We start from the raw sequence: 24083 nt of genomic DNA, 5'->3' as shown, positions 1-24083 counted from the left end.
TGAAGAGGAAACTAAAGTACAAATATATTAAATAACTTGCTCAAGGACCAAGGCCAGGAAGTAGTAGTGTCAGGAATGCAGAACCAGGTAGCTGGCGCTAATCTCTGCTCCTAGTCATTATGTTACCCTTCTTTCCAACTGGTTTACCACTCTTTGATTCCTTAGCTAACAACATTCAGTTTACTATTTCTATGGATTGTTGCTTTTCCCATGGTATTACATTTAATTTACTCAGGAAAACCAACCACACTGAAAAAACTGAAAGCAGTTCTCTTAGTACGTTAATAGCAGGAAAACTGCCTCTCATCCGCCCCTCTCCAATTCATTCTCCACATTACAGCTAGAAATATTTTTCTCAAGTACAAATGCAATCAAGCCAGCCTCTTTAAAACCTGTCATTTGTTCCCATTATCTACAGGATAAAATCCAAACTCTTAATATGATATATGAAGGTGTCATGTTTAACCCTCAAGACTCATTTCTTACCACATTCTTTTCCCATTTCAATGCCGTTGTCCAAGACCCCCGCAACTCTGTTATTCCCTCTGCAGGAACTTTACTTCCCTTGACTATGCTAAATTCCAGTTTCTCTGTGGATCCTTCCATGGACCACTTCCCCTTCCCTGCACAGCAATTATGTATTCCTACTGCACTTCCCTGAAAGAGCATCTGCCATACTATGTTATAATTGTTCACTCACTTGTGTGTATACCAGTGGATTATAAATTCCTTGAAGAAAGTAATATACCTTATTGACCTTTGATACCTCAGTCCCTAACACATTACAGATACAGTACAGGGCTGAAAAACTGATCTATAAATAAATGATTTAATTACTAGTTGTACAATTGGTTCAGTAAACTGAAATACATGTACTATAGAGGCATCAATAAGTTTTTTTCTTAAAACAGCAGCTAAATTCATTCTGTTAAATTATGTCTAGGTGTTTCAGTTATTCAAAATATAATATTTTACAGATAGTCATATAAACAAAAGTATTCAGGATGACATGAATAGTCTAAGCTTTAAAATAGTTCCAGATACCTCTCCTAAGAATTCACTTTCTTCCTCTCGAACTCGAGCTTGATCCCAAAGGGTAATCTCCAGCATTCGTTCCCGAAATTCTCTTCGGTGGACTGGAGAATAAATGAATGTTTGGTTCCATTTGGGTTCCAATGTTTTCTTTACTGTTTTAGTTCTTCTTTTGTTTTTATCACTATGAAAAAAATAAGAATATATGAGCTTATATAAATCTTCATTTTAACTTTTGCCCTAAAATTGATTAATTTAAAATTTCTCAGGAAAGAAGTTTTCCCACAAATTTATCATACCTTAAATATACTGTAATCTTTAAAATTACTATTAAAATTTATCAGGTATATAATTATATCACCTTATAAGTGTGACTTAATAATAGAAATATTTCAATAAATCTGAAAATTTTCCATGATAGATAATTAAAAACTTAACCTTCCTCAAATTCTAAATAAAACCAGACTGAAGAATCTTAACTCTAATTTTTTTTAACACACTGCCCTATTGGAAACCTTTAAATTGGAAATTAACCTGTTAGTTACATATAGTAGTACTTTTAGTATTTGTACATATGCAAATGCAAATACTGTACTTAGTATTTGTAACCAATATACTATTCACTTAAACTAACGGAAGTCCCTTGTACAATAAGTTTGGTGAATTGCGATGTTCACAACTTTACATCCATATAGTTTAGCTAATAAGCAACTGTAATTACATCTTATCAAGTTACACACTTATGTATAATTAATACATACTTGCTCATTTGACATCTATCAAGTCTTTAAAGACATAGTAAAATTATTTCTGTGTGAGGCAGCCACTATAATCTGGGCTGGAAATGCAAGTTGGCCATCCTGATAGACAGAACTTCCAACTCAGAAGCTTTCATACATTTTTTTGACTTCATATTTCTATCAAGTGAATGCTTTTGATTATGCATTCCATTGTATACACATATTTTTATAAATTATATGTATGTATTACTATATTGTTGTACTAATATATTGTATTCATTGGTAAATATACAAAAATAGGAATTAAAGATAGGTGAAAATGAAAATTCAAGTATTCCTTTATGAACTCCAATGAATTGTTTCACACATCTCCTCGGTACATCCGTTCTTCTTGGAGATCACTACTCTAGCTTATTAGAGAGGATCAGTGTCTGAATAGGAATGAAGAAAATCATCTAGGATGGCAATGTTAAGCTATTAGAAGAGCCTATTTGAAGTGAGAAGTGCCACTGAACTCCAAGTGGAACCATATTAACTTCTACAAATTCTCTCAACACAGCACAGTTCTAAGAGTGTTGGGAAATAGGAAGCAGGGAGAACTAAGAAGGGACAGAGTGCCTCCAAATTAGGGAGGGTATGCAACTTCTCCCAGGTGAATACAGAGCTTAATGTTTAATACAGATTTGACTTAATCAAGAACATGTATGTTTCCAAAGCATATATATTTAATGTAGCAGAAAGCCATTTTAAAGCAATGTATCTTTATTAATTTCTAAGGCCTCCATAGGAAAATAACTTTGGAAACCCATGTAGGAAATTTTATCTCCATTCAAATTTATGAAAAAGAAGTGGTACTGCAAATAAAAATACCTAAATAAGAGAAATAATGACAAGGACTATGACTTATGACTCTTGTCACTTCCTCCTTCTAAGATTTTAACAAATATTTATAAAGCATCTACTTATATTCTATCCGTTAAAGAATGAACTATGAAACACTGTCAGAGAAAAAATTCCTTCCACCAAGGTCAGGAAGAAAGCATTCAGGGGGAACCTTGCCATCTAATCCAAGAATGGTTTATACTGCAACGTGAAAGGAAACAGAAGAATAAGCTTTGACTTCCTCTTAAGGAGTGAAAACAGTTCTCAAAAAATGACTATTTTAGGGGGGATTTCTAATCCTGGATAGGAGGGAGACTAGATTATCTCTGAAGTTCCTCACTAACCTACCTTATATGATTACAATTTAATAAGGCAATTTTGTGTGTATTGAAGCACCAATCCATGAAAATAACCATGGAAAGTTACCTTATCATCAGCAAATTACAAAAAAAGTAAATGAGTTATTCTTTTCAAGAAGTATAACTAAAGCCTTCAAAATGAGATCATTCTGTATAAGTCAAATACTGAAAAGTTAAAAAAAATACTGAAAAGTTGCTAAAATTATTTAAAAACTAAGATCAGTAAGCATGCTATAGAGATATTTTTAAATAGCAGCCTAAGGATAATAAAATAGATAATTGATCTCTAACAACATCATTAAAATGTTGAGAAAGTATTTTTTAAAAAATCTAACTAAAGTTTTTTCTATTTATTTTCATGTTACCAGTCCTTTTGTTTTCCATTTGATTTAACAGCATGCAAAGACTTGATATTTTTACTCAAAATGAAGGGGAAAATATATTTTGACTGGCAACCAATATAAAAAAGATATAAAAAAGTGTTAGAGCATACCTAGCTATTTTTTAGGGTACCTAGCATATTATGTAGAAAATAAATGTTTTGAATGGCTTAACTGACATACTGACATTCTAGACTAAATTCCTTCTATGTAGCCTCACTTGTCCCTCCAGGAATTCTTATCAATAAAAAGGCATCAACTGTTTTTTCTGTTTACTTAGGCAAGTACAGTTGGCCCTCAGTATCCACAAATGCAGAGCTATGTCATTTTATATAAGCAACTTGAGCATTGCAGATTTTGGTATCCATGGGCTTCTTGGGACCTGTAGTTTTTCTCACAAGAAATTGTCAAGAAAAAAGAAATAACTCATACCCAAAGCACAAATAGTCCTTTATTCATGTGTAAAAACCTGTATCAACAGAAAAAAAAAAATGTCGAGATGATAATGTAGTGATAATGTAGCTGTTTGAGTTGACCAGAGAATTCTTTTTTCCATTAAGGATAAAACCTGACACAACTCTATCAATAAAGTGAGCTACAAACTTGCCTAAATATTCTTCAAATTCCTGATAACTGTCAAGAAAACTCAGCTGAGAAATAACCTGAGGAAAAAATATCCAAACGTTTCTCACATTCTTTGCTATTAAGAAAAGATAAAAACCCTACATCTGGAATATAAAGGAGTCTTTGAAGGGACTTTCCCTTCCATTTGACCTCTATCTGCTTAGAAAGTGAGGGGAGGTATAAAAAATAAAACTAAACACAAGTAGTCTACCAAAAAACAAAAATTTGAGAGACTTTTATCATCTTGAAAAGCAAGCATTTTTCTTCAAAGGTCTGAGTAAGTAGAAACTTAAGTTATGTGTGTGCATAAAAGCACAGCACTTTCTGCGAGTTTTTTTTTTTTTGCGGTATGTGGGCCTCTCACTGTTGTGGTCTCTCCCGTTGCGGAGCTCAGGCTCCGGACGCGCAGGCTCAACGGCCATGGCTCATGGGCCCAGCCGCTCCGCGGCATGTGGGATCTTCCCGGACCGGGGCACGAACCCATGTCCCCTGCATCGGCAGGCGGACTCTCAACGACTGCGCCACCAGGGAAGCCCTCTGCGAGTTTTTATGATGGCATTCTAAGGATGCTTAGACTAATAAACTGTGCTCTGAGAAGCCAAGTGACTTGGCCTCCATCCAGGATGGTAGGTAATATGGCTGTGACATCTGTCATCCAACTGAAGTTTAAGCTGGAGTTGAGTTAAGTTATTGCATATCCTCTTCTTCCCTTGCAGTTCAAAGTGTATCCCTCTCCAAAAGACAACCTAAGTTGTTAGAGAACAACCTCCTTCGAGTCAACTTTGTAAGATAAAATTATATGGCACAGCTTCTAATAGCTTAAGAGGCTATGGCACCCTTGCATATTTTCTAATTCATTTTACAAATTTTATTTCAAAATATATATCAAATAAAGTGTAAGACCTTTGCTAATTGCCTACTTCCTTTCCTTTATTTTCTTTGTTGAAATTGTTCTTCAGATGATACTTTGGCACTCAACACTGATGACTTTTAACTTGAACTGAGTAATAGAGGGTCCAAACGTGTATAAATATGTTTAAGATCACATCTGTGCCCAGCTGCTTCCAACCTGAGAAAAATGAACAGCCCAGCCCTGAAAACAAGTGTTGCAGAAGAGCTGGGGCAAGGGAAATTGGTGCATTACTTCTTTCTTTTTTTATGATGCTTATTGAATAATCTCTTCTATTTTGTATGTGTCTGAAATTAAGAATGATTATATGATTTTTGATAAGCTATTTCTCCTATTCTGATTCCTCTATTTAAATCAGGATAGATCAATATCATGTATGTTGATTAGCATGGACACAAAGCAAAGGACACTTTAGATAGCTGATTCTAGGCCCAGTGGTAAAGATTCCTTGGTGATATGGGTGCTGAAATATAAAGCACATTCACTAATTTTACATAATATGGAGAAATAATATCTTAGTAAAAGGAGGTAAAAATTGTAGAGTAACATGATGAGTATCCTTTAGTACCATTTCCAGCTTTCTGCCTCTGTAGTTTATGTTAAAAATGTATTGACTTAAAGGAGCATAATTTTAATGAGTTTGATTTTAAAAAAATACATTATTTAAGAAGTAAACCACACAATCTAAAATAAATATTTAATAAAATAATCTATATTATAAACATTTGACATAGGTTTTAAAACAATCTCAAAGTATTTACTGTCACTATTTTGATTCTTAAGAATCATTATGCTTATATTAAACTTCATAAGTATCTAACTGGCATGATATTTTAAAATAAATGATACAGAATCAAAACACCTCCTGCTATTAACATTTCTCATTTATTTTCAAGAACATTTATTTTTGTTTCATATCCCTACCTTCTGTCTGGAAGAAAGTAAATTTTAACATAAGGATTCCTTGGCCTCCCATCTTCCCTGGAAGGGAGATCCTTTGCTCCCAAAATTGTAACTATTAATTGGTGACCAACCTTGTCAAACCATAGTTTTATCTGAAAAGCAAAAATATTCATTTTTCAGTTTAAACATTTACTAATATAACATAACGTTTACATTCCCAATCTTTGCCCCATTCTCTTACACTAATATTAGCACAGAATATAAACTTCACTTCGTAAATTGCAGTTAAGGTAAAAGGATATGCTATAATAACTTCAATGAACAGAGAAATTATTTCAGATATTTTAGTTTGATTGATAAATCACTTGAACTTTTTATAATCTAATTTGATAGCTTATTAACATGCACATAATAATTACACTACCATAACTAAGGACTTTATATAGGATTGCTTTGTGTCTACCTTTATGCAGGAATCACGGTAGTTCATTTTGGTTCCCCTACAATAGTGAGTTCAGAATAAGTGCTCAAAATGAATTGAATAGATAAGTTCCTTATATGGCATTCATAGGGAAATTTTAAGCAAATGTTTTATGTTATACCACAGCAAAGACCTTTCAAAAATTATAAGTAACTGGGAATTACTAGAAGCTTTAGTAAATCTACTCCTTAAGTTTGTATTTAAAACTGTAATAAATTCGTCTTTTAAAATTTCTTACGCAGACATAAAGTCTTTTTTTTGTTTGTGAGGCAAATGTAATTATCCTCAGAATAATAAGCGTATATTTTATAATTCGAGATGAGAAAATTAGAATAATTTGCCTATGCCATAATTAAGGATTAGAACTTCACATTCAGCTGCTGAATTCATTTGACTTAATAATTGTCACCTCCCACACACATACCTCACACTCCCACACCTAGCTAGTTGATTTTACCATATCAGGATCTATGATGACTATGGCTCTGATCCACATTCGGTTCAGAATTCAGCACATCTCTGACCACTATCTTGAAACTGAAATTGAATCAGAAATTTGGAATTTGGGAAAAAGTTCTATTTAGGTAATATGTATTTTTCATTTTATATGTGTGTGTGTGTGTGTGTGTGTGTGTGTGTATCCAATGGTTTGATTATTTTCTTTTAACTTGGATTTACAATGTTTGCGGTAGTTTAAAAAACTTAAATATACATCTCATGTCAGTCCCTTCCTCTCTTCTCCAAAGCAGACAGTCAGCTCTGGGCCAGGCTCTAGGATATATAAATAAATATAGACCATCTACATAAAAATCATACAAATAAATATATGTATATATGATATATCAGTAGTTCAGTTCCAATTCTAACATGGCTTTGTTGAGTCCCTCACTTCATATCTTGGAGAATGAGAGGCCGAGCAAGACTTTTAAGTCAGAAGACTAATGGCCCAGAAGAGTATATAAAATTATTTATACACTTTTCTTTTCGGTCAAATGGAATTAGTCCTCAAGCACTTAAATTTTTAAAATGATTATTACTTCTCTTTATGTTAAGTCCTTATGTTTAACGCAGGTATTACCCTGAGGCTGTGTAACAAAAAGTTTTTTGAATCGAGTTGATAAGTACAGACACTAGACAAGTGTTTCTTAAACTGTGGTTCACAAAACTCCTGCAACAGTATCATCTGGAAAGTTACAAATTCCTGTGGCCCACCTTTCACTTACTGAATCAGAATGGGGCCCAGGGAATTTGCATTTTAACAAGTGCTCCAGGTGATTCTCATTGCCATTAAAGCTTGAGAACCACTGCCTTAGACTAGGGGACCAAGAACCTGAAAAAAAAGCCTCTGACATTTAAATGGGAAAAAAAGTTCAACACCTGAAACTAACACAACGTTGTAAATTATACTCCAATATAAAAGTTTTTTAAATTCCTATAAAAAAAAGAAAAAAAGTTCAAATATTTGCTTGCCTGACAATAGTAGAACAAAGATACAGATGAGGATAAATGGAAAAAAGAGACCATTATGGCAAAAGATATGAGGGGAGGAAAAAAAAGTAAGAAATACTAGAGTGTCTCATGTATGAGATCAAACAGGTGTTGTCAGAGAGCACCATGGTTCCTCTAAATTTGTGAGCAAAACCACATTAACTTCTAATATTCTTTATTTCCTATATCAATAAAAAACCTTATGGCTTTATTTTCCATGACATTAAAAAACTTCTTAAAGGCTAAAAAATTGTTTTATAATAAATAGTACATTTAAAAAACAAAGAAAAAAGTATTACTAGACTAAGCTCATAGTTATTGGAGCAAATTATTGATTTCTGTGAGGTTTTTTTTTCAGGGATTGAGACTACCTTTGCTGTCATTTCCACGGGCAATATTTTTGCTTCTTTAAAATCATTACAGGTAAACATTTAAGATATATGTTTCAAATGCCTGATAAATAGTATTATTTTTAGATTTTCTTATGCCATGGAAAACCAAAAAGATCACTTATTAATAATATTCATTTCTCACACAAACAGATATTAGGCATATGGCTTTCATATTTTCATATTAATACTTTATAGTTTATTAAATAATACTTTACAAATATATAAATATTAAAATAATATAGATATGAAACAGGCACAGTTTAATTTTACTGAGTTTTTTATCAAAATTATACCTTTTAATAAACTGTCAAACTGGGCATTTGATCAATAGCCTTAATTTTCATTTTATATTACAGGACTTGCATTGAAGTTTTTAATAGATATCCACTTTAAACTATCAAAAAAGAATTATTTTATTTGCTAGATTCTTTATCACATTCCTAAATATCTTCTCTGTGTTTTTTAAATGAATGATTAGAATATATCTGTTGATTCTTCAAAATAAAACAAGTGTGTTTCCACAATTCTAGATATAATATACTTCTTATTTTACCTCATTTTCATTAATAAAAATCTTGATATCATTTTAATTGCTTTAATACAATTCCATGTAACCACTTTAAAATTTCCCAAGCAGAACATAAGTCTAAGTAAATATTTTACACTACATAGTGTTAATTAGAACAATTCCAATTTTTTAAATTTAAACTAAATTAGTATTAACAACAGCAACAACCAAAAATACCCATGCAGCAAAGCAAGGAAAGCATAATATTACTTTAAAAAAAAAAAAAACTTTGTTGACATTACTTTACCATATAAGGGTTTCCGAATGAAAAGAGGCAAACAACTTGTACCCAAGTATTACAGTAAAATTAAATGGAATTACAATTACAAAATGTAAACAAAATAAACACAACATATTTTATCTGGATTGTGATTTTTGTTCTTTCAAAATAATATACTTTCAAAAAGTTGAACCTTATATATAATATGCAAAAAATTCATATTTTAGATAAGGTACAAATTTATTTGCCAATCTCCTCAAGGAGTTATTGCTTGGAAAATGCAAGAGAATGTAGATGTTAAGTGATATAATGAATGATTTAAAGAGACAGCAACCTTAGTGCAATAAAGGAAAATATCAACAGTATCAAATCAGCTATTTCTGTCAATATTAATAATGTAAGTGGAATCTACATTAAATGCCAACCAGAAACCTATGAGTTTCAGTATTCAGTCCATCATATAAAACCACTAACAAAGATTGTCTCTTTAAATTTTTATTGTATTTTAATCCCCATGCAGAATTTTACAAGCTGGCTCATAAAATGATTTGAAAGTCAATAATATGGTTTGGAGCAACACACCCAAAAAAGTTTTCCTACTACGCATTTTCCAAAAACATACAAATAAGGGTTAAAACACAACTTTAGTTTCTATCAGGCAGACAAGGCCTTTACCTGAACCCTAGGAACAAAAGGCGTTGTTCTTCTACTAAGGCTTTGGCTCTGGTAAGCAAAATTAAAGAAAAAAGCAATAAAACAAAACCAAAAAGGACAACACGCTGGAACTAAGAGACCAAAAGTAAAAAACACATACAACTATCCCTTAAGTACATTTTTCCATGACAATATATATCTAAATTAAGTAGTTCAATGTAATGAATAAATTAATTTCCCCAAAATGCTTAAATAGATAAAAACTATATAAAATCTTAGAAGTTTTAAATCAGATTTTTAAATGTAATCAACATAAAAGGAATTAAGACTGAATGTAAAATAACAGATTTGGGCTAATATTTTCTGAAAGAATGAGTGTAAACATAATACAAAGTCAAGATATTTCAAGTTTCACCCTTGAACACACAACATAGAAAAAAATCATAGTCCAAGATGAAGTCAGATGAAAATACATTATAGAATTATTAGTGAAAAGTCATCTGTAGAAGTAATGTTTCCAAAGGGACATACATGTAACTTTCCAAAGGCATAATATGGCTAACAAAAGTCTAAAAAACATTAGCCAAGTTGGCTTTAGCATTTCTTAAAAGAATAAACACAGAAAGATAAAACGTGTGCTGGAACACACTGGAATAATCAGTTGATTTATACTTTAAGAATCTATAACAGACTCTAGTATTTAAACATCATTTTCAGACATTTATTGTGCACCGTCTGAGATAACACTGTTTAGAGCTAATCATACTTATTAATGACAATAATATCACATTTCTTTTTATTTATACAGTTCTTCATATTTTTTTAAGCCTTTACTGACAGTTACTGCAAGTTTATTGCCTCTAACAATGCTGGGAGGTAGTTGCTGTTATCTCCAATATGCAGATGAGGAAACAGAGACATTTTAAAAAGACTAGATAGACTTGCTCACACCCAACCAAAAAGTAAGATAGTGTAAAGGTAGAAAATAAAACCCTGGGACTTCTCTGGTGGTCCAGTGGTTAAGAATCTGCCTTCCAGTGCAGGGGACGGGTTTGATTCTTGGTCCGGGAACTAAGATTCCACATGCCACTGGGCAACTAAGCCCGCGCACCGCAGCTACTGAGCCCGCGCGCTCTAGAGCCCACGCGCCGCAACCAGAGAAGCCTGCACACTGCAACTAGAGAAGCCCATGCACTGCAACAGAGCCCGCACACTGCAACAAAGACCCAGCGCAGCCAAAATTTTTTTAAAAAGAAATAAAATAAAGCTCAGTTCTGACTAAATCATTTTATTTCAAATTCTTAGAATAAAATCAGATTTCTTTTTTTTTTCTTCTTCTAATTTATTTTGTTTTCACTTTGAAACAGTTTCCAAAGATACCACAATCATCAGAATGTTGTGCCTTTATTAAGGCATGTTAACAGCTAAAAGAGGAACAAAATCAGATGCAAGTCTCTGTGTTTGGGAATGGATTTCAGGGCATTTAATCTTTGTTCTTTCACCAAGATTCCATCCCATTCCTCGCATTTCTCATGGATGTCTCTCCTGTTTAATTAACAGCTGTAAATAGTTAAAAGGCTTCAGACTTTTCCACTGCTACATGGAAACAGATGATAGGTACTAGGAGGACTGTTGTGGAATTCAACGATCATCAGACAGACCCTGAAGATAGTTTAAGACATAAATCTAAAACCCAAAAGAAAGCAAACCTTAAAAGCAGACTATCATTCAATCATGAGTCATCTTTCTCTTCAAAAACCAAGAAGGTCTCAAGTCTAAGATTTCTTCCTTTTTGTGTGGAGACATTTCCAAAGGAAGAAAGGAATGTTGAGATATGGAGTGTTACTGCTATCTGTCTGTATAACCCTAGATGGATAATTCTCTAGCCAATGGGTAAGGGATATATGAAATTCATAGAGATTAACTAGGCATGCTGAAGAAAAGGACAAACAAGTCACTCAATTTAGAAAAAGATCTTATTTTTCTTGCCTTCTCACCTGTCCTACCTGTTTTAGACCAAAAATATCAAGGTAATGAAAGGTTTTTGCAAGTAAATATTACTTTATAACTAAAAGATTTACTTTGAAAGGAATAGTACTTTGAAATAAAGTAATCCTTTAAGGTAAACTTTTTTGCATCTTCTAAAATGACCTCAAATGAGCAACTCACAGATTTTTTGAAATCAATTGTCTAAAATCTATGCCAGTTTAAACCTAATCTTCACCCGTAAGCTTATACATTAAACTTTGCTACATAAACATAATTTGCTTTGTCAGCTTATTTTAAATTGAGGTGACATAAAAATAACACGCAATTAACCATTTTAAAGTGTACAATTCGGTGGCATTTAGTGCATCCACAATGCTGTGTCACCACCACCTCCCTCTAGTTTCAAAACTTTTTTATCACACCAGAATATCCTGTACCTATTAAGTAATCAGTCACTCCCCATTTCCCCATTGCCCCAATTTCTGGCAACTACTAAGCTGCTTTCTATCTCTTCAGATTCTAGATATTTCATAAAGAAATGAAGTATTATGTATCTCACTGCAATTTGTAATTAATATTAATTCATTTATTTTAAGCATGAAATATCTGATAATATTTATAACAATTCAGCCTCACACAAATGAAGAATTTGAATTTGTACACCACAATTTATTTTGTATTTAATGTCCTTCCTACTTTATACAGCACTACTAACTTCAGGGCATTCCTTTTATGCAATGCTTCTAAAATAACAAGGTTGTAACAATGACATACAAAAGATAAAAGCTCAAAGAAAAACCTTTCATTTACAGAAAGTTTTAAAAAGACTATCGAGTTTCTAAGTAGATGTAAAGGAAACATGCCTATTCTTCAGTGACTTATTCCCTTTAAATGGGAATATAAAATGGATATGTAAAATATTTATAAGCTCATCACTAAAAGTGGAGTCAGAAAAATATTAAAACAAAGTAACTTAGGGAAACATTGCAACCATAAGTCAGCCACAGAACCTGAAGTAAAATAAAATATGTTTGTCAACAAGAATTAATGTGTTCCTACAGAAAGAAAGAATTCTGAGCCATTCCTCACTTTGAAAAGAGATAAAGGCTATATCTTATTTTAGCATTCTATCAAAATATAAGTCAAAGGCTGTAAATTAATTTTAAAATATTGAGAGAATTACAAAAGTAATCCTCCAAACAAGAAAACTGCTAAATTATGTTAGAACATAAATTTTAAAAAGAATCAAAATAAGGGAGTGCTGACACTGAAAGGCTAATATACAGTCCAGGTGTCATAAACGTGAGCTCATACTAATTTTCTCATCAAATACATCAATGGCACTTTCATAGTTATGCCCTAGAATAATAACAAGTAGCAGCACAATTCAAGCATGGAAAAGAAATAAATGGAATAATTTTTTAAAGTCATCAACAGCCTTGTGCATGAAAAGTTAAATAACAATTTGCATTATATGTATATTGTATATTTGAGAAAATATCAGTCCATGAACTGACATAAATATATTAGGAAGGTCAGCTCACATAATATATAAAGTATCTTTGTTGTCAGGCATTAGTAACGTCATGATTTTGTAAGTGAGCTAAGGGTCCAGGTAAAATCTCACCAAAAGCAAAAATACCCAAAGGGAGAATAGAAGGATATAGGAATCATAATGTTGCCTTGTGACTTCCTAGAAGTTTCCTCGAAGGATGATATTTGTGGACAAATATTTTCTCAACCTCTACATCATTAGAACAAACCAAAATTGTCTCCAGTTGGCAGAAATGGGGTTAAATATAAAGGAAAATACTATATCCAAAAGGGTATCTTGCTTATGTCTTGCTGCATGCAAAGAATGAACATAAAATTAAGTTTCATGATGGTAAAATCCATGGCTACCTGTTCACTGTTGTATCCTCAGCTACTAGGATTATGGGGATAGATCTTAAAATACATTACTTGAATTGATAATTGTAGCTTAATTTGATAAAAATATTTTGGAGAAAAATTTTGGTAAAAGATTTCAAGAATCTTAAAACTTTTTTTTCTTTCATATTGTTACATCTGGAAAAGTTATTCTGACAAAGGAATTTTGACCTAACAAAATATGCAAGATTTATATTCAAGGATTTCCATGGCATCATTATTTAAAATACTATAAATTAGAAACAAGCAAGATATCCTATAATAGCAAATTAAGTTAAAATGGAGTATTAAATAGCTATTAAAATCATTTTAGGAGGAATTTTTAAAGGAAAATGTTTAAAGGAAAAGTACACAATATATTACTAGTGAAAAAGCAAGTTTCAAAATAGTATACACAGATTTATTACAGTTTTGTTTAAAACTTTATATGTATGTGAATGATTATGTTTTAGTGGCAAGATTACAGGTGATTTTTATTTTTTATTTATTTATCTGTGCTTTCTAGATTTACCAAAACAAATATGTATTATATTTATAAACATTATCTTGCTGGAACATACTCCTTCTGAGTCATAAAAATTGATAAAATGGTACTCATTTTAAATTACAGTTATATGGATTTTAAACCAACATCACTTATAAATACAAATACCACATACTTTTAAGTTTATATTTCCACCCAATATTTAACAGTCTTACCTTTCTACCATATTCACTTTGAACCATGAGGAAAAGTAGTTGAATCTGAAATCTGTCTAAATGCCTACACTATCCTCCTCAATCTCCCCTCCTAGTCCAAGTTCTAATACAGCCTTGTGATTTCAAAAGAAGCAACAAAGTGGTACTTACTTATTATGGAAGTCTAACTTCTGCTCCCTCATCCACCAACTGAAGCCAACTACACACACACACACACACACACACACACACACACACACACACACATTTATTTATATACTGGCATCATCAGCCACTCAGAGATTATTTATAGGTGGAATATTTAAAGGGAGCCACAATTAAAAATAAAAAAGCTAACATTTATTAGCACTTTCTAAAATGGTGGAAGAAAATACACATATATTCGTAACCATAAATGACAACATCTGCGCTGTCAGTATATGTAAGAGAATAAATAAAAAGATGCTACTTATTGTGGAAAATGGAAAAAACACCACTGTCCTCAAATGAAAAAGTTCACTCTGTTTATGAAAGAGAAAGGAAAAGAAAATAATAAAGAGAAGAAATTCATTTTAGTAAGACATTTACAATCTACTAATAGTATCTCATCTTCTTTCTTACATAGCTCTTCTGTTATTACCACTTTTGTGATCAAAGTAGTCCCAGAACAGATGTGTCTAATGACTTTTACTATGTTAATTCAGCTTATACTTCCTGTATCTCCATTTAATTAATGAAAATTCTTCAGAAAAGTCAAACACTTCTCCTTCCTCCAGAAAATAAAAGGAGAAATTTTGTACCTGATTTAACAAAAAGCTAGAAATTACTCTTAAAATATAAGCCCAAGAATAGTTTAGTTTTTAACTATAACATTAACAATTATCCAAAATTCAATGTCTGAATTTTGAGAATCTAAGTAGTTTTTAATACTTATAAAAATTTAAGTTTAGTAACTCAACAGAATTAGTGTCAATATTAACCTGTTTGTTTCTAAAATATAGCTGGATAAATTTTAATATTTTAAATTTTAGAAATTAATAAAATGTGAGAGCCTGAATTTGCAAAGCTCTTCTAATATGGGTATATGATGGTTAACTGAATTTTAAACTTTTATTATAAAATGTTCAAATTAGGGATCACTTAATATGAAATCTACCTGATATACTCAGTAATCTATTATATATTTCCCTATTTACTTAGTTGAGCAAAAATCATGACTTTGAATTTTGGACTAATATTACTAAGGTGAAAAAAGTTTTAGATAGCATCACAAATTCTAATTCTCATTAAATTCCAGAAAATCTAACTCTAATAAAGAAAGCACTCTGCTAGATAATTATAATTAATTTAAATTAATTAAAATTACTAAGAATGAGAAAGTTGATGGTTAAAAGCACAATTATATTCTAAACAGAACTTGGTTTACAAAAAAAATACCATCATATAGTTAAAACACTACTTGATATTCCAAAAAGAGAAATTAATCTAGTGATTACATACTGAAAGTTGTCCAGATAAGAACTGTGGAACATCCCTCAACATGCCAGGACTCATGGGAGACGTAACGGAAATAGAAGGACGATCCATTTTTTGAGATTCAAATGAGCTAGAACCTGCAATGGTAATTATACATAAAGAATAATAACAATGACTCTTCATTAGTATTTAATACTCTTCACCATGTATCTTTTATTTTTAATGCACACAAAATGCCATTATATACATCGTTTTCTTAGCCACAATGTTCCAGATATACTTAGAGAGGTTTTTTAAAGCATTAAGTGCAGCTTAGGGATTCTCTCAAGACCAAGGGTAAACCATTTTCTGTGCCAATTATAGTAGAGACAGACCTCAGAACTTAGCTGCTCCGTCTGTTGTGTGTACTAAACTCATATCTTACAATAACACACCAGGAAAAATTTAAAATAGAAACTTAGGGAGGAAAAACCAAAACCTCAATCAATAAAGCAACTCAAAGATGGTCTAAACTTGTAATGTTAAAACCATAAATACTAGAATGCTAACTGTGAAAAGTTTTCAGGAAGTGAGTTTTAACCACATCTGGAAGAATATAATAAATTAGATGGGCAAAAAGGAAGTGAGGGGCTATGAAAAAAAGATACAGAAGAGCAGAAAAAGCAGAACTTCAATACCCAGAAGTTATATGTACGAATTTATTTGTATGGAGGGGAAGGAACAAATTGGAAAGTGGATAAAAATGGGGCGAATGAGATACTGACAGAATTAAATGCCTGGAATTCTGGGCTACAAATTTTGGCACTAATAAAATATCCATGCTAAACTTTTATGAGTAAGGTAATAAAATCTGCATTTGAGGAAGATGTCTTTACCATCTTTTTAAAGTGTAGACTGAATTGAGTGAGATGGAAAACAGTTAAGAACAAGTGGAATTCAATAAAATAATAACAGGAATGACTAGAAAATGGAATGGAAAGAAAGAATTGAGGCCATATTAGAAAATAAGGACTCAGAAACTAATTAGATATGAGAGATAAATGAAAAAAGGGGGAAAACATGAAGATTTCAAGTCCTGTAACCAGATATGGAGACAAGAAAGTCCCCTATGTTTCTGTCTTGTCCTCTGCACAGGACAGTGCTGATACTCCCTGGGCTGTAGAACACTGGAGAAGTCCTGTGTGTTAGGGAATGGCTGGAGAAGTTAATTTGGAACCTGTCACAGTGACCCCTGGAAAGAATGCTGCCTTTATACTAAGAAATAAGCCAAGTTTTCTATATGCTAAGCTTCAAGTAACAGGAAGACACTTAGAACATATTCTTTAAACATCCAGAGATGAAGGGACAATGATAGATAATTCTGATAATGTAAACTTAGGAGTTATATGGCAATTAAAACCATATGAAGAGAAAAATTTACTGAAGAACTAAAAACAGAAGGTTAAGAATTGGGCCTTGGAGAAAGCTATTCTTCAACTTTTAAAGCATAAATAATTGAATCTAATTTGAGAAAGGACCCCTGTCCTTACAGGAACAATTTTGGAAATGTAGCCTAGAGGCTTTTCAAATAGCTATAGTAAGATAAAGGATTCCACACTGCTCACACAATATCTGAGTGATATAACGTAAGTGAATGAAAATTTTACCTACTTCATAGATTGCTGTGAAAACTAAGTGGGATAGTGTAAGTACAACATCTAGCACAGTTCCAGGCACTTATGATGATGATATTATTATACATAATAATTATTATCATTATGTTAGTACTTATAGTTTTATGTGATCACGATATTATTTTGGATAAAATGATTTAGCAACTAGCCAAAAGTACTAAATCAAATAGGTCATACAATCATATTTTAAAGTTTAGAGCTATGCCATTCTAAAAGGATTTCACCTCTCTGGTAAAGATTTTTTTTAAATGTATACTCATAATTGTAATACAATGTAAAAAAAAAAACATCTATTTTAACAGTACATTCTCAATTGTTGTGTGTATAGACAATCCAACCACTTCTCACCACCTTCACTGCACCCACCATGGTCTAAATTACCATAATCTCACCAAATACTGAAATAGTCTTCTCACTGGTCTCTCTGCTTTCGCTCCATTTAATCTATTTTCAACATAGCAGCCTGATTTTAAAACGTAAGTTTCTCCTCAAAAACATCCTATGTAGCTCTTGATTTCCCTTAGAGTAAAAGTCAAAGTCTTTACAGTGCCTTATAAAACCTATGCAGTTTGGCTTCCCATTACTTCCCTGTCCTCCTTCCTGCCATTCTTCCCCTTGCTCACTCTTGCAGCCACAACAGCCTTTTTGCTTTTTCTTAAATGCAACATAGGCTTTCCTGCCTTAGAGACACTGAACCTCTGGTCCCTGTCCCTGGAGAGCTTTTCCCTCAGACTGCCACTCTTTCAAATCTTGCTCCAATCCTTCCTTCTCAATGTCTATCCTGATCAATGTATTTCAAACTGCAACCCTCCTCCTTCTTCTTTCACAACATGCCTTACTCTCAATCAACCAACAAACTTAATTCATTGGAAAAAATTCATTTGCTTAGTATCCAAAATAGTACTCAAACACAAGTAATAAAAAGTGCCTAAATACTTAATGTTATTTTAACTTATATGTCTATTGCTCCATTACCACTTTGTTAAATCAGAACTATTACCCCATTTTCTCAAAATATAAATTAGAATATATGCAATTATTCACTAGATTGTCCCAGGCATTCCCTTCATTTTCTGAGGATTAGTTTACAAAGTAGTAAATTTTAAAATCAGGTGAAATTTGGGGAGGGAGTGAAATTTTGGGGAGTGATGATATGTTCATTATTTTTTATTATGATAATGGATTCACATGTATATCAAAGCTTAGCTAACTGTGCACTTTAAATACATTCAGTTTATAGTAGTATATCTTAATACGGCTATCTAAAAATACACAGTAGTTAAGACAGTGTGGTTTAAAAAAAAATCTTAAAATATTATAGACTTTTATACTTTTTTTCCACAATAACATGAAATAATACTAAATTTTCCATCTTTATATGACTGCATACTTGATAACAACACTATTATATTTCTTACTTTGTATTAATAGATTAAAGACCTCATTTGACCCCTGATAATGAACGACTTTATTAATAAAATTTTCTTCTAAAATAAATGAAACTTACTGGACTCCAGTTGTGCGTGTGTGCTATCAGGTATTCTAGGTATATCTCTGAAATGAGAGAAAAAGAAAAAAACAAGAAATTGTTTCAACAAATAGTAGCAACTGCTATTTTGATCATTATCAAACTATATTATAACAGGACAATGTAAAATGGACAAAACTGTGTATTATAGCAGCACTATACAAATAAGGAAAAAAATAAGTCATAGTACTTTTTGCTAATAAAAGTGTTCTGGGCTAACCCTACTACTTAAAAGGAATTAAAACTCATAAGCATTTAGAGCAGATTTGTAAAAATATATACTTTATTTCCTATGTGCTTCACTACACAATTATCCATTCTAAAAAATTTCTATATTCAACAGGGTAAGTTTTATAGATATATTTTAATTATATTCTACTCTTTTACCTGCTGTTGTTCAAATCAGAACATTGAAATTCAAATAAAATATCACCAAAACAAAAGTTAAAATAGATTGTCACTGAAATTTTTTAAACATAATAATTCTACTGAGAAAAATGCAAACATGTTTCTTATTGGACTTAACATAATTGCCTTGTAACTGTATTTACACCAAAAGTATGTATATTTTTGTTTGAGATTTGCCAGGAGGGGTATATATTAATGGTTAAGCTCATTCAGAAAACTGCATCAAAAATATTTAAGATATTAAACAAAAATATGATTAGAGCATCCTTTAACACTAAGAAATATATTTGATTAATACCCTAAGCTGATACGGTACAGTTTTACCACATTACAAAACTATGAAAAGACAAAATAAAAAATAGATATAATTTCATGTGACAGATTCATTACTTTTGAAAGGAACATAGTACAAAGGATTATATTTATCTGCAACTTAAAAAGTCAAAGAGTAATTGACATTTGCTTTTTTTTTGCGGTACGCAGGCCTCTCACTGTTGTGACCTCTCCCGTTGCGGAGCACAGGCTCCAGACGCGCAGGCTCAGCGGCCATGGCTCATGGGCCCAGCCGCTCCAAGGCATGTGGGATCTTTCCGGACTGGGGCACGAACCCGTGTCCCCCGCATCGGCAGGCAGACTCTCAACCACTGCGCCACCAGGGAAGCCCGACGTTTGCTTATTTTTTATGTTACCTTAAAGATGTTGTTTTTCCTTAAACAGTTGCCACCGTCTAGGAATAGAATGTCCTTAAGCCCTCTCTTTTTTATATGAAATCTCCATTTTGGAAAAAATATATAAAATTCATAGACTATAGTTGATTCTCATATTTACAATGTAGAGAACCATAGCCTATGAAACTTCTTTTGAAAGTAATTGTTACTACAGTCCCCTTCCACTAATCCTTTTATCCATTTTCTGAGCTACTAAGATAATAAAAATAATACACCTAAATATCCCTTCTTCTTTTGTAATTAACTGTATATTCTAGCATGATCAGATAAAAAGATGTCATGATTTTTGGTGAGGTATTTTTAGTAAAGGAGAAAAAAGCATTGTCCTCAAAATAATTTAGTTTTATAATCAGACATTATTGGATTGCACATTACAAATTATTTAATAGTAGTCAACTTCATATATGTATAAAGTATTCAAACCAACTCACCCAATAGGCCTTGAAACAACAAGCTCCACTTGTGGCTCAGGTTTGGATTCCAGGATGATGTTATATACTTCTTCAAATGTGGCTCCTTGCAATAGTCTTCCATTCCATTCTAATACTTCATCACCTACAGTGTTGTGTCAGTAATGATAATCTTAGAAAAACTAATCCTATAAAATGCACTCGAAACAAAAGCCGTCTCAAACTGCGATTAATTTTGTAGAACAAAATTCCTTTATGGAATAAGAAACATACTGAGAACAGCTCCAGTGGCATAAAATTTGATGACCAGGATGATTAGTGTATTTCACACAAAAGGACAAGGAAGGGTCAGAGGAAAAGATTACATAAAAGTTGTATCTGTGATTTCTAGAATTTTCTCAATGATGTCTTGTCCCTGAATAGTTGTTAGTTGTGTTTCTTGCAAGGGGAAACAAGTTGGGAACAACCTATGTCTCCAACTTGGTGACATCACTCTTGTCTCTGTGATTTCTCAATAGAAATTCCAATTCTAGAAACTATTAAGATAAGTTGCCTCTTTGAAAATTTTATAACTCTGTATTCTAGGATTCTCAATATACATGCAGCTGAGCACCTTGTCTAAACTCTTTTGTAAAAAGCTTAATACTAAGCATCTTACTGAATCCTCTCCAAGGCACTCAAGGATCTCTTCAATAGTATCCATTATCAAAGAGATAAGGAGTGACACATTTCAGTAAATATGTATTTATCCATGAAGTTTGTTTCCTAAATTATATTGGAAGTTCTTCAAAAGAAATAGGAAGGCTTATGGGAAACAAATTAGGTTAATCTAATCCTAGATACAGACTAGGAATATCCATCAGCAAAAAAATAAGATCAGTAAATATAAAAATATTTTTATCTAATGTGACTCAAGAACTAGTAGTTACAACTTTCCATTAATGAATAAAGATTAATATAAGTTAAATGAACTTTTTATTATCGGTGAAGTCACTTCTAAATGAGGATAACTTTTTCATAACTACTCAAGTTTAACAGTTTAAATGTAAATAATCAAAGATTGAAACCTACCTGGTCTAAGATGTCCTACAGTATCAGCTAAACTTCCTTTTTTAACTTTGGTAATAAATGCACAGAGCCGACCCGATTCAGTCATCTTTCCTCCTACAACCTGTTTAAAAGAAGAAAATGTTAAAACAAGCATATTGTTCAAATGAACACAGCTGGAGATTCAAGTAAAAAATAACTAGACAATTTGCAGGTTTTGAAACCATAGTTTAATATGCTAAAAATAATTCTTAAATAATATAGTGTTACTAATAGGAACTGAGTACATGTCCCAAGTGTGGACTCTACATATTCCAAATGTTTAACAATTTAATCAATTATTTGTTGAAAATGATTCATACCTTAGAAACAACTTAATGATTTATAATTTTTGCCTTTATTACAGAATTCTTACTTTTGTCATTTCTAAAAACTTATTACAGTACTACATAATTATATTAACATTTCTAGTTATACATGTCAAATGTCATAATATATATTTTGTTACTTTTACTATATTACCATATCTTCTAAAATTTTTATTAGTTGGTAATATTTGGGCATATTGATAACGTGCATGATGATCATGATGATGCATATTTCCTGAGAAAGTTACAAAATATACTTAATCTCATCAGAATTAATGTAAACTTTAGATCATCTGCATCCCAATTTTTCTGCTTTTACATTTCTATTAATACATATCTTTCAGAAAAAGAAAAAACAAAGGTTAGCAATAGTGCTGTGACGTCATATGTGTAGCTATAAGACTGGCCTCTTAAAAATTAATGCTCTGATTCTCATTAACTGCCATTCAATCAATATATCAACTTTAAGCAAATAATAGTAACCAACTTCATTGACTAGAATAGTTTTCTTCCTCTTCTAAATTGACTGAATACAGAATTCAAAAATCATTGATTTATCTCATTCCGTGTATTTAGTCCCCAGTTGCAGTGAATTACACTCAGTTGCAGTTCAGTTAATATCAACTCATTATTCCTATGTTTGGTTCTGAAAATTATATATATAGGTATTATGGGCTGAAATCCCTGTGTTAATATTTTTTTTGTTTTGTTTTTGTTTTTGCTTTTTTGCGGTACGCGGGCCTCTCACTGTTGTGGTCTCTCCCGTTGCGGAGCACAGGCTCTGGACACACAGGTTCAGCGGCCATGGCTCCGCTCCGCGGCATGTGGGATCTTCCCGGACCGGGGCACGAACCCGTGTCCCCTACATCGGCAGGCGGACTCTCAACCACTGCGCCACCAGGGAAGTCCCCCGTGTTAATATTTTTAAAGTTTCTTGGCTTGATAAACTTTAATAATAATAATTATACTGATTATATTATTATTGAAATCTCAGAGTGCTAGGCACTGTACTAAATGTTTGTATACTGCTTTATTTAGTCTTATTAGATAATAATTCAGTAAGTATTATTATCTCCATTGTACAGATGAGGAGTCTGAAGCTGAGAGGTTTAGTTGCCTAACGTCATGTAGCTAGTAATGCTATAACTAGAAATCAAGCCAAGACTTTTCAACCTCTATACTACACTGCTCTAACAGCATACTGGGCAGATCTGGATTTAATTCTCACCTTCATCACCATCTTTAAGACCATGGGCAGGTTATGACACCTCTCTAAGCTTATTTCTTATCTGTTGTGAGTGTTAATAAAATGATAGATATAAAGTGCTCAGATGAGTGCCAACTGCATGGCAACCAGCCAATTAGTGATGCTCAATTTTATTTACAACCAAAGTTTTCAAATATCTCTCACTGGAATCTACACAACTACTTCTGTAGCAATGGCTTAACTCTAAAACATTTACTCTCTTCGCATTTCAGTTTTTAATTCACCTTATAGATGCACAAAAAATAAACAAAGCTTTCTTTGGTGTACTTACCAAATAATTATCTGGTATTTTACAGTAAAATATAAATCAATATTTGTATTAATCTCCTAACATAAGTATTTTTGAGTTTCCAGACTTCAAACAGTATTCTCTCTCTCTCACACACACAAATACACACAAATGCACACACATTTTGCTACTCTAATACAAAAATTATATTCCTACGTAATATGTAATACATATATGTATTTCCCAAGTTTGTACATTTAATAATTGAACGAAGCTATCATTTTAAAAGAATATAAACACATATATAGACTTAAAGGACAAACTATAGGTAAAATAAGTTTGAAGAACTCAAGTATGTAACTCAAGTTCTATTTTCCAAAATTATATAAATAAGTATTATTGTAGAATAACAGCAACTTCTTAAATAATACTTGGAAAATGAAAAGGTTTTGGATAATGAGTGCAAATATTTAGGAATTCTTGAAAATAGAAAAAAACCCACTAAATTGGTATAGTGTTATTATATCTTTTGCTTTTCTGATAAATCTATAAATGAGTATAGAGCAACATCTCATATATTTCATCACATACCTTTAAGCCAAGCATTGTTCCTGAATCTCGAGGTACACTTCCATCTTTTAAACGCTTATTTAATAAAATGCGACCAATTAAACGATCTCCGTCTTTAGATGGCTGCCACGTCACAGGGTGCTGACATAT

The 24083-nt window shown here is 32.1% G+C and overlaps 1 protein-coding gene across 37 annotated transcripts in view; it reads right to left on the bottom strand.

Annotated features, from left to right (window-relative positions):
• The window catches only part of RIMS2 (regulating synaptic membrane exocytosis 2), a 591263-nt gene that overhangs the window by 245488 nt on the left and 321692 nt on the right, over positions 1-24083 (bottom strand). For 31 of the 37 annotated variants that reach the window (XM_065895352.1, XM_065895363.1, XM_065895359.1 and 28 more), the window contains 7 exons: positions 23955-24074; positions 21524-21623; positions 20474-20597; positions 18886-18932; positions 15730-15842; positions 5852-5982; positions 1045-1216 (listed from right to left, as the gene is read on the bottom strand). In XM_065895352.1, coding sequence (XP_065751424.1) covers positions 1045-1216; positions 5852-5982; positions 15730-15842; positions 18886-18932; positions 20474-20597; positions 21524-21623; positions 23955-24074 — 807 coding nt within the window. Of the gene's footprint in view, positions 1-1044; positions 1217-5851; positions 5983-9654; positions 9703-15729; positions 15843-18885; positions 18933-20473; positions 20598-21523; positions 21624-23954; positions 24075-24083 lie in introns of all 37 variants that reach the window. The other 6 variants (XM_065895353.1, XM_065895354.1, XM_065895368.1 and 3 more) reach the window with 1 other exon arrangement.

This window comes from Phocoena phocoena, chromosome 17 (assembly GCF_963924675.1).
Source record: "Phocoena phocoena chromosome 17, mPhoPho1.1, whole genome shotgun sequence".
In the NCBI taxonomy this organism is placed as follows: domain Eukaryota; kingdom Metazoa; phylum Chordata; class Mammalia; order Artiodactyla; family Phocoenidae; genus Phocoena; species Phocoena phocoena.
This window is presented reverse-complemented; position numbering and strand designations above follow the sequence as displayed.